At 45.8% G+C, this 12,308-nt stretch overlaps 1 protein-coding gene across 5 annotated transcripts in view; it reads right to left on the bottom strand.

Annotated features, from left to right (window-relative positions):
* Window positions 1-12,308, bottom strand: part of EXOC6B (exocyst complex component 6B) — a 262,345-nt gene that overhangs the window by 208,129 nt on the left and 41,908 nt on the right. For all 5 annotated transcript variants that reach the window (XM_018561201.1, XM_018561202.1, XM_018561200.1 and 2 more), the window contains exons 2-3: window positions 6,699-6,864; window positions 696-743 (exon numbers count right to left, since the gene is read on the bottom strand). In XM_018561201.1, coding sequence (XP_018416703.1) covers window positions 696-743; window positions 6,699-6,864 — 214 coding nt within the window. The remainder of the gene's footprint in view (window positions 1-695; window positions 744-6,698; window positions 6,865-12,308) is intronic.

Below are 12,308 nucleotides of genomic sequence, written 5' to 3'. Positions count from 1 at the left end.
TCCAAATTCTCCAGATCACAATCCAATTGAGCATCTGTGGGATGTGCTGGAAAAACAAGTCCGATCCATGGAGGCCGATCACCTCACAACTTACAGGACTTAAAGGATCTGCTACTGACGGCTTGGTGCCAGATACCACAGCGTACCTTCAGAGGTCTAGTGAAGTCCATACCTCGATGGGTCAGGAAAAAGGGGACCTACTCAATATTAGGTGGGTGGTCATCATGTTATGGCTGATCAGTGTACGTTATACATGACTTCCACATTGGGGTATATGTCACCGGTGCACCACACTGTTACACTACTGCATAATAAAACACTTAGTTTAGTCTACTATACTTGAGAATAATTTGGGTTAATCTCTATGTATGCATGTAGATAGGAACCTTAGACAGTAAGCTCCTTGAGGGCAAAGACTGATGTGAATGTGCAGTATGTAAAACACTGCACAAATTGTTGGCTCTATATAAATACCTGTAATAAATAAATATACAAGTGGGTTGGATGAACAACCAACAAATCCCTGAATGGGCACAGTCACAAAGCCTCTAAGTGGCTGAGGTAGCGCTGGAATCTCAGACCCTCACACCCCTGGAAGGGTAGCCGGAAAAACTAAACTCGGCAACCCTGAGGTGCCCTTTCCAATGGCCAAACACCCCACTGTAGCAAATCCACCAATCACAAAGTGAGAATACCTCGGCTCCGTCCACCTGCAGTCGTCTGTTAGTGTCCGTTACTTGGTTCTGAAAAAGAAAAATTACATTTGGAATGATCAGCAGACTCACAATACAGACAACCCCAAAAGCATAAAACTGCACCATTTATGAACTAGTATACACCCCTCCCAAGCCCCTTAAATGAAAGCCGAGCAGGAGCTCATCCTACGACCCGACATATAAGTGAAATCCAAAGCAAGAAAGCCAATGGCACTCCATTGGAAAGTCAACGCAAGTAAAGCTTTATTGTTCCAGGCAAACAAACAGGGGCTTCATCTCTCTACAACAATAAAGCTATGCTTGCCTTGGATCTTAACGGTGTAGCAACTTGAGTGAACTACACTATTTCAAGAGAACCCGTCTCAAATGTAAACCTGTAAAGGCAACTTATGTTAACACAGGCGCACAGGGAAACCTAAAAATTGAAATTAAGGGAAAAACAGAAAGTATCTACACAGATGGAGTACATGGTATAGTTGGGGGAGGTACATTAGAGTCTTCTGCTGCAGAGACTGATGTGACTGACTCAGTGTTATCTATACAGCACTAAGGAATATGTCAGAGCTATATAAATGTAATAATAATAAGTGTGTAACTGTGGGGAGACATCTGCGGCGTCTCAGTATACCGTGAGCTACAGCGAGCTGTATACTGAGCCTAGGGTGACGGGAGGACGCTAGTTTGTGTCCTCCCGTTACCCTAAGGAGAACTATGGGGAAAAGACTTAACCCCATAGTTCTCCTTTAAAGTGTAAGTTCCTTTGGTGCAGAGACAGATGTGACTTGCTCAGTGTTCTTTGTACAGCACTGCAGTATATGTCAGAGTTATATAAATGTATATTAATAATATTGTGTAAGCTTCTGTGGTGAAGAGAGTTCTCTGTCAGGCGTTGCGGAATAAGTAAGAGCTATGTAAAACATAGAGTAATAGTGTGCGACTGTGGTGGACATTAGAGTGTAACCTCCTCCGGTGCAGAGACCGATGTCAAAGGCTCAATGTTCTCTGTACAGCACTGCGGTATATGTCAGAGGTTTATAAATGTATAATAATAGTGTGTGACTGTGGGGGGACATTAGCGTGTAAGCTCCTCTCGTGCACAGACCGATATGAATGGTTCAGTGTTCCCTGCACAGCACTGCGGTATATGTCAGAGCTATAGCAATGTATAATAATAACAGTGTGACTGGGGGGGGGCATTAGAGTGTAAGCTCCTCTGGTGAAGAGACTGATGTGAGTGGCTCAGTCTTCTCTGTCACATGCTGCGGAATATTTGTTATGTAAAATGTATAATAATAGTGTGTGACTGTGGGGGGACATTAGAGTGTAAGCTCCTCTGGTGAAGAGACTGATGTGAAAGCTTCTGCGCACTGACCATGCAAGTTACCGTCTGATTGCTCCAAAAGTATGCAACGTCAGGACCTCCTTACACCTTCCATTAAATTCCTATTCAATCCGGAAGGTTCTTACACTACACAGTTGTTGGTAGATCTAATGGAGATTGTATTGTATGTGGCCAGCACATAATCTGCGAGTGTGGTGGGGGCACGCTGTATATAGAGTCCTCAGTACTGCAGGACATATTCTAAAAATAAATAGATCGCTCTGCATAGACGGCAGCAGCCACTGTTCCCGGGCACTGGAGCTGAATGAAGAGCGTCTCCCAAAAAAGAACCGCAAGATTTCGGAGAACGATCGGCTGCAAAGCTCTCAAACCACGATACGTAAACAGGCTGATTTGACCAGAACACGCCTTAATCCCTCAACACAACAATTACGCTCTACTCCAAATAGACACTCCGAGGACTAAAATAAACAGAAATATCTGAGCCGCAATCTGGATGGTGGACCACAAGACAGTCGGGGTCAGAGGATTCCTCCGCTCCCCCTTTGTAGGGGGGAGGATTCCAGTATGAAGAGGAAAAGGATGTGGATTCTACCAAATTGCTTTTTGCTTGATGATAATGAGCCGCTCTGTAAACTGCCAGCAGCGTCGTCTCACGGATTCGGGTCTAGAGCACGACTGCGGTGTACGGGCAACATCTTGTCCTGGTCTACCATGACACGGGCAATGGCCTGGCAGAAACAACTATGAATAAGCAAGCGGGAGACCACATCTTCTATGGCTCATACACCATATTAACCCCTCTCCACCCAAAATCTGCATATACACATCCCTCAGCATATTTCCCTGGGCTGGGGATATGTTTATAAACGTTCCTTCTTTCAATGCCAGCAAGTCCAGACTTTGCACTACGGATGGGAAAGATTCCATGTTATTTATACCTAAAATAGTTGAGAAATGTGAAGCAATATTAAACCCTGCCCGACAGAGAATAAAATATATGATTCTAGGAATCCATATACACAGCCTGTCCAAAAACAAAGTCACACGCTCTAATATTTCAATGGAGGGCCCTTAGCTTTGATTATGACATGCCTTTGCTACGGTATTGTTTCGATATGCAATGTCACAACTAGGGATGCACCGATACCGGTATCAGTGCCGGCACTGGGCCTTTTCATGAGTATTCATACTTGTGAAAATTCCCCCGACACCCAAAACCGATAATGGCACTTTATTTAAATTGAAGAGGCTGCCGTAAGGTTCCACACTTGCTGGGGACCTCACGACAAGCTTCCTGGGTACCACATGCTGCCTGTTTACAGCGTGGCCTGCACAACTCCCCTCCCAAGACCTTCCACACCTCTCCCGAGACCCTCCCCACCCCTCCTTCGACCCTCCACAGCCTTCCTGAGATCCTCTGCACCCCTCCGGAGACCCTCTGCCCAAGACATCAGGCCAGCACCCCAGAGCAGAGTGGAAGCACAGAGTATGTAGAAAATTCATACACTATTATTCTGGATTGCTGTAATTTGTAGTCCTCTATAGCCAGTGCCATTCTGCATTGCTGTATAACATATTTCTGGGATTTTGTAGTCCTCTATAGCTGATGGTATTATTCTCCATTGCTATATAATGTATTGCTGGGATTTGTACTCCTCTACAGCTGATGGTATTCTTCATTGATGTATAATGTATTGAAGGGAATTGTAGTCCTCCATAGCCAATAGTATTATTCTGCATTGCTGTATAATGTGTTGCTGAGATTTGTACTCCTCTATAGCTGGTGGTATTCTGCCTTGCCGTATAATGCGTTGCTGGGATTTGTACTTCTCTATAGCTGGTGGTATTATTCTGCCTTGCCGTATAATGCGTTGCTGAGATTTGTACTCCTCTATAGCTGATGGTATTATTCTTCCTTGCCGTATAATGTGTTGCTGAGATTTGTAGTCCTCTATAGCTGGTGGTATTCTGCCTTGCCGTATAATGCGTTGCTGAGATTTGTACTCCTCTATAGCTGGTGGTATTCTGCATTGCTGTATAATGTATTGCTAATTGGTATCGGTGAATACTTGAGGAAAAGTATCGGTACTCGTACTTGTTCTAGAAAAGCTGCATTCCTAGTCACAACCTTTATTTCCATCCAGAGTTGCATTAATTTTTTCCCCAAGATCTTGTAGTGATGATGGGAGAGTCGGAGCACGGCGTAAAGTCTTCTCCAGCACATCACAAAGATTCTCAATGGGGTTAAGATCCGGACTCTGTGGTGGCCAATCCCTGTGTGACAATGATGTCTCATGCTCCCTGAACCACATTTTCACAATTTCAGCCCAATAAATCCTGGCATTGTCATCTTGGAATATGCCCAATGTGCCATCAGGGAAGAAAATCTATTGATGAAAAAACCTGGCATTCAGTATATTCAGGTAGGCAGCTGACCTCATATTTTGGGCACATAACATTGCTGGACCTAAACATATTATCCAATGGAAGGCTCTGACCCCTTTGCTTAGCTAAATCCAGGTGGTGACTTTTTTTTTGAACAAGAAGTGTATTTTGAACTAATAGTAAATACAAGTAATTCACCGGCACACACTTGAAGGGTTTTTAAATTACTTTTGAATTACTTTTATTTACTATTAGTGTTTTGCACGGCGCCATCCGTGTGGTCACCTTGGCACCACATATATCTTGTGGTTTTGAGACCGTGGCAGTGCGAATGGGATTTGGACTTTGGTGTATTTTGAACTGTCATGCCACAATCCACCTCAGAGAAATCAGGGTTAGAAATCTGCTTTGGAGCACAAGGAAAAGAAGGTGAGAAACTATGTTCAATGAAGCAGGTGCCACCAAAGCTACTGGTTTGCAATATTCCACCAAGGACCATGGGTGTCACGAAGGTCAAGCAGCGGCCGTGCCTGAAGTTCTGTGCATACAGACTGCCAACAGGAAAGGTCAAACATGCAGCTGTACCCGACGATCTGCAGACGTAGCTCATGGCATTGAATTCTTCTGTCTTGTATGTTTGCGTAAAGGACTGTGCTCGCCAATGCTCGTGCACATGAGTGTAAATAGGCGCGCATGTACATACTGCCTTTGTCACCCAGAGGCCTATTTAAATGTGTGCACCACTGAGGAGAGCTGCTGAGTGGTTGTCAGCAATTGGTACCTGTGACCTGACATGTGTTCCACCTATCTCCGCTTTGACTCAGCTTGCTGTATCCTGATTCGCGGCTGTTGACCCTGGCTTGTACCCCAACATCGCTCTTGCCTATTGTGATTGTACCTCTGCTACTCAGCTGTGTATGATCCCAGCTTGTCCTCCGACCTTGCTTTTGGCTATCAACTTTGACCCTCTTCTGCTCCGTTGAGTCTGATCCTAGCGTGTTCTCTGACCTCGCTGCTTGCATGATGTCTCATTACATCTGCTACTGATTCTGCAGACACACCCCAATGCACCTGGACCTGCTACAGGCATCCGTGCCACTCTTTGTCCTGCAAACTCTGTCCCAACTCCAGGGGGCGGTAGACAGGAGGTGTAAGGGAAACCCTCACACGACTACACCAGGTACAAGACAATGGGATAATAAAGAGTATTATTTGGTGCCGCTTCATAGAAGTAGAGGAGAATTAGTAAACTATGTTTCCTTGCAAAGAAGGATGCTCAGTATGAGGATGACCAATGCTCAAATGAGAAATAATTTATCTGAGGAGACAAAGATGGACAGCTTTGAAAAGCGGACTGTAGGTGTATTAGTGCTACAGACAATTGGAGGCAGGGCTATAAAAGAGTTGGCATAACAGTCTTTGTTCTGTGTGCAGCAGACCTCCTGTAGACGGCAGTAAAATCCTCATGTTATAGATTATTCTATAATCCTGTGTTCCTCATTGGGAGATAAAGAAAACAAGTTTATGCTCTTACATAAAATACAAATCCTCCTTATGGTCCTAATAAAACATTAACATTATTTAGGTATCCAAATTAGTCATAAAAGCATATTGAAAACGCAGTGAATGGGACATTCACCATTCACTGCATGTGAATCAGTAGCAGTCATTTAACAAACATGCACAAGGAAAATACACCTGCAGTCAATGTTTAGTGAAATGTCACATTCACTGCTTTATAAATATGCCTCTAGTTATTGTTAAGTTAGGTGATACATTTTTGCTACGGGCATCTAGGCATCAATGATCTCTGGTCCTAAAGGGGTTTCAATTTAGAAAAAATGAAACGTAAGCCTTGAAATGTACACAGCAATCCTATGAAGTGATTTAGTGTTTCCTGCAGGCACTGCTGTAGTCCATCAGCCACCCTTCTGCCTTTGCCAGCAATCCTGTAATCTGGGAACCCCCTTTTTTGTTTACTTCTTTATAACCTAAAGTGAGAAATTCCCAAAACACACCCACTGCAGGCTCCTTGCAGGAAGCCAGTTTACCAAAACAGAACATGCCGTACTTTTATTACCACATGTTTAACACCATAAGGCCGGTGCTAGAGATAAAAGCCTGAGCGAGATACCGCCTCCACCACCACCACCACCGGTGAGTTGTAACCAACAAGGGGACCGATGAAGGAGATCACAATTAGAAGGCCCAGCTATAATTACATGTAAAACGGCAGACCCAGGAAGACCTACCTTCAGTTTTTCCGCCTCGCCTCTCACTTTCAGCAGCTCTGTGATGGAGTCCACGAATCCCTGGTAGTGAAAATTACACATCTTCTCGATCTCACGGTCATGGTTGCGGATTCGAACTTCCAGCTTCTCCATGAACGTGCTGTGCTCTTCTCCATCGTATACAGATCTGTTAGGGAAGAGGACGAGAGGAAAGTCAGCACACAAGGGCAAGGTTCTGTTACCCAATACAGAATTGTCAGGAAAAAGAACGAGAGAACAGTCACACACAAAGGGGAACTACAGACTCTGCAAACTGATATAGGAGGACAAGAGAAGAGTCGGCACACAAAAGGAACTACAGGGTCTGCGAACTGATACAGGACCTGTCAGGAAAGAGAACAAGAGAAGAGTCAGCACACAAAAGGAACTACAGGGTCCGCCAACTGATATAGAACCTGTCAGGAAAGAGAACAACAGCAACAAGTGGAACTATAGTCTGCCGACTGATAGAGGTTTGTTAGTTAGGAGGACAGGAGAATAATCTGTCAACACACAAGGGGAACTACAAGGTCCGCCAACTGATACAGGACCTGTCAGGAAAGAGAACAAGAGAATAGTCAGCACACAAAAGGAACTACAGGGTCTGCCGGCTGATAGTTTGGAGGGCAAGAGAATAGTCAGCACACAAGGGGATCTACAGGATCTGCGAACTGATACAGCAACTGTCAGGAAAGAGAACAAGAGAATAGTCAGCACACAAGGGGAACTACAGGGTCTGCCGGCTGATAGTTTGGAGGGCAAGAGAATAGTCAGCACACAAGGGGATCTACAGGATCTGCTAGATGGATAGACAATCATCTCCCTTAATCAATGCGGGGGTATCACTTGAAAGAACAATTGGACGACCATCTTGCTGGCTCTTAAAAGAGCCACAAGTGTAAGCCCTCGTTCACACCTGAACGTTTTGTAGCGCGTTCTACGCTCGACGAACGCTCTACAAAACACTCAAACATCTAAATCCCATTGTATTCAATGGGTCTGGTTCACACCTTGGCATATTTCCGCCCGTCCCTAACGCGCTACAAAACTGAAAAGGTACATGTACTACTTTGGGCCGTTTTTGTTGCGCGTTTCCATTGGGATACAGCCAAGTAGCCTTCGGAAACGCTCCCTTTACGGCAAATCGCGGTAAAAAAATGCGCGACAGGCGCGCATATGCAATACGCCTAGGTGTGAACCAGGGCTGTCAAACCAGAAGTCTCTACAATGCACTGCAGTTGTGCCAACAAGCAAACTGAAGTATTTCTATACCCAATTACAATTATTTATATAGCGCCAACATATTCTGCAGCACTGTACAATCGTTTAGACAAGACAAGGAAGAAACACTGACAGGCATTATTGATGTACAGAAACAGTAGGTGAGGAGAATGTTATATTTTAGTCAGGACCCAAAAAAAACAATAAATATTTAAGACAGGTAATTATGGAATGTTGCATATTAGGATTGTGCGTTGCTGTATCCAGGCAGCAGGTGGATCTTTTGGCTCCTTTTTACATTTTCATCTGTCACTTTACTGCCTGTTAGAAAAAGCCCAATCTGTCAAATCAAGTTGAATCTCTCCATCAACTCGGAATAATCTCAGAAGCATCTCAATATGAATGCAAGTGGAATGCACCTGAAAGCACGCTGCTTTTGCCATTGAGACACAGGTCCTTATGCTGACCATATACTTGGATAAAGTGAGCCTTTTATCCATGGCTTTATTTTTCTTTATTTAGGCTAACAATCAAAATTGCAATGGCCATATATACCAAATAACTGCTCTGGCAGCTGAAAGGCATTCTAGACCCAGTTCTAAATGTACTTCCTTCATTGGGTTACTCAAACCTTTGCAACAACTGAAACTAGGGATGCACCGACACTAGTATTGGTATCGATACAGAGTATTTGGGCGAGTACTCGTACTTGCCCAAATGCTCCCGATGCCTATCCTGACACCGGAACTTCCGGTATCAGGAAGTCACCAGAGAGCATGGAGCTGGCCAATCGGGAAGCCGGGGTGCAGGTAATGACTCACCGCCCAGCTTCCTTAATGGCCAGAAAGCCAGCTCCATGCTCCCTCGTTACCTGGTGACGAGGTAGCATGGAGCCAGCTTCCCTGCCAATCAGGAAGATGGCCAGCGTGTAATGACTCGTCGCCCGGCACCTGGTGACGAGGTAGCATGGAGACGGCTTCTCAGCTAATCAGGAAGCCAGACGGTGAGTTATTAAACGTCGCACCGGCTTCACGGGTAAAAAGGAAGCCAGGCGACGAGTCAATACATGCCACCCGGCTTCCTTAATGGGACTTCCTGTATCGGTATTTGGTATCGGCGAGAACCGGAAACAAAATATTGGTACTTGTACTCAATACCGAAAAACCGGTATTGGTGCAACCCTAACTGAAACCATTGTAGAAGATTGCTGCAGTTGAAAGTGCCAAGTGACCTGTATCTGAGTATGTGTAGATGGCCCTTTGCAGCACATCCGCATTTTGTTGGAAGGAAGGAATTGTAATTCAGTTTTCCAAAACCTAGATGAGATCACCCCTATCAGGATCACCAGTTGTTCTCTTAAAGGAGAACTATGAAATGAGTGATTTCCACTCACCTCATACTTCTAGCCAAACTGTGACAATGAGACTGTCACAGGTCGGCTCAGTAGATCGGGAGGTGAGCGAACACATACCGGGTTTGCTCACCTCTCGATCCTGTCACGGCTCTCTGCCATGACAGGGGGAGGGCTGGATTCCCCTCTCCCCGCTCCGATCTGCCAGCGCTGACTGGCGGAACGGATGGGGGAGGGGGCGGGTACAGCTGGCTCTGCCTCTAGATAGGCAGAGCCAGCTGTCACTCACGCAGCTGGGCGGATCCCGACATCCAGGTCGGGATCCGCTCCGGCGTCTCAGTATACCGCGAGCTGTAGCTCGCGGTATACTGAGCTTAGGGTAACGGGAAGACGCTAGTTTGTGTCCTCCCGTTACCCTAAGGAGAACTATGGGGAAAAACACTGACCCCATAGTTCTCCTTTAATAAAAGACTAAAACAACTCCTGAACTGACAGAACATGTTATAGCTTCTATGAGGATTCTAGTGATTGGGCTTCGATCTAGTTTAATATAATCACCGGTTGAGAGTTAGCGCTGCCACCAATACACAAAATCTACATCCGATGGAATAATAAACTTCTCTTTTATCACACACAGCACAGCAACCTTCTACTGCACTATACAACAATGGGATAAAAGTGCCACCTACTGGCAAATCCATACATTCATCTTCCCGTTGCAAATTTCTGTGAGAGAATGAGCGCAATACGGTCAGCAGTACCTCCAAATACACAAAATCCCTACTAATGGAACACTCAAAGTGCTGTTCTTTCCACATTATGATATCTGATGAATATATTCAGGGCCCTGGTACTGTGCTGTGAAAATCTGCTGCTGGCAGTTTAAGTGCCTTGCTGAAAAAGCGTTTTGCAGTGCGTTTCACTACGTGCGACAACACCCAACAAGAAAAATCCCTGTTTTAGATTGTGTTCCCGTTACCCTAAGGAGAACTATGGGGAAAAACACTGACCCCATAGTTCTCCTTTAATAAAAGACTAAAACAACTCCTGAACTGACAGAACATGTTATAGCTTCTATGAGGATTCTAGTGATTGGGCTTCGATCTAGTTTAATATAATCACCGGTTGAGAGTTAGCGCTGCCACCAATACACAAAATCTACATCCGATGGAATAATAAACTTCTCTTTTATCACACACAGCACAGCAACCTTCTACTGCACTATACAACAATGGGATAAAAGTGCCACCTACTGGCAAATCCATACATTCATCTTCCCGTTGCAAATTTCTGTGAGAGAATGAGCGCAATACGGTCAGCAGTACCTCCAAATACACAAAATCCCTACTAATGGAACACTCAAAGTGCTGTTCTTTCCACATTATGATATCTGATGAATATATTCAGGGCCCTGGTACTGTGCTGTGAAAATCTGCTGCTGGCAGTTTAAGTGCCTTGCTGAAAAAGCGTTTTGCAGTGCGTTTCACTACGTGCGACAACACCCAACAAGAAAAATCCCTGTTTTAGATTGTGGCTCGTGAGCTTTATTTTTTTTTAGCCTAATCCAGAATTTTTTAAGCCCACAGACTTCAAATCGGAGTGCCTGTAAATGGGCAAGCCCAGCCCTGAAAAAGAAAGTGGAGGATTCAGGATTGCCATGTCTAGATGTAGAGGCTTTCGTACACATGGTGATGGCCCACCCGAATCTATAGAGATCCCAGAGATTACCATTTAAGACCCTGTTCACTTGGGGTGTTTTGGGATTCCCACAGCAAGAAACTATGCAGGTGCGTAACTAGAAATGGCAGGGCCCCATAGCAAAATTTTGTATGGGGCCCTGTGATTTCTTGTTACCCCCCTTGCAAAGCCCACCTGAGAGTGATCGTGCAAAACCCACCATAGACTCTCTATGGTGGGCTCTGCAGGATCTCAGGTGAGCTGGTCACACCCCTGCACACCTTTTACCTGTCAGCCTGCTGTCAGCCTCCTCCACCGCCTGGCCCCGGCTCTTCCTCTTTACCGGTCGCTGGTGTGCCCCGCCTCCTCCTCCTTCAGCTCCACCTCCGCCAGGCCTGGCCTCCTCCTCCACTGCTGCTGCCGGGCCCCGGCCTCCTCCACAGCAGCTGCTGGCTGTCACTGACTTTGCAGCGGCTGTGAGGAGGAAAGTGCCGCTGCACAGATCACCGACAGGTTGTCAGTGATCTGGAAAGCGGCACGTTCCTCCTCACAGCTGCCAGTGACAGCCCGCAGCCTACGATGCCATAGTGACCCAGGCGGGCCACACGGCATCAGAAGGACTGCTTTATTCCTCATCCTGGACAGGCCTTCCCTGTGCCCCAGGCCACATAGCGGCCGCCTGGGTAGCTATGGCGACAGTTCCCCCACGGAACCTATGGATTCCTGTTACAGAAATCCCAGGTGTCCCTGTTCAGCTGCTGTACCCATTCAAGTAGATAACTGGGTGAGAGCGGCCGCATCTGTCAGCAGTAGTCCATATGTAATCAGAATAGATGATTGTCGTCGGACGCATCTATCCTGCATCCTAGGACATTAATCTATCTCAAACAGCATGTAATTGTATGGGTATACGGGGACTGCTGCTGACAGACGCGGCTGCGGTCACCTTGTCATTTACGTCAATGGGTACAGCGGCTGCATCTGAATGAGGACACCTGGCATTCCTGCTGCAAGAAGCTGTTTGTTCTTGCCACAGAGATGCCAGATCACCCCGTGTGAACAGAGCCTTAAGAGCCGGAGCACAAGGTGGAGGTCCTGGAAGGAAATAGCAGGACAAGCGTTTCAAGATTGGGAGCCATTTTCTGCAGCAGACAGCCAATGAAAGCCTCTATATGTCTATATGTGGACAAATCCCAGGAGCCAGGTAGCCAATGATCCTTAAAAGCTGGTGCCCAACTTTTGAGGTTTTCTCTAGTTGTTGTAAATGGAGTCCGCTCCTAAAAAATATTCTGCTGACTCCTGGATTAGACAGACTGGCTCCTGAATTTCATAATTTGTCCACC

The sequence above is a fragment of the Nanorana parkeri genome, unplaced genomic scaffold, assembly GCF_000935625.1.
Source record: "Nanorana parkeri isolate BGI_ZX_2015 unplaced genomic scaffold, ASM93562v1 scaffold507, whole genome shotgun sequence".
NCBI classification, from domain to species: domain Eukaryota; kingdom Metazoa; phylum Chordata; class Amphibia; order Anura; family Dicroglossidae; genus Nanorana; species Nanorana parkeri.
Note: the sequence above shows the minus strand (reverse complement) of the source record. Positions and strands in the feature narration are given on the sequence as shown.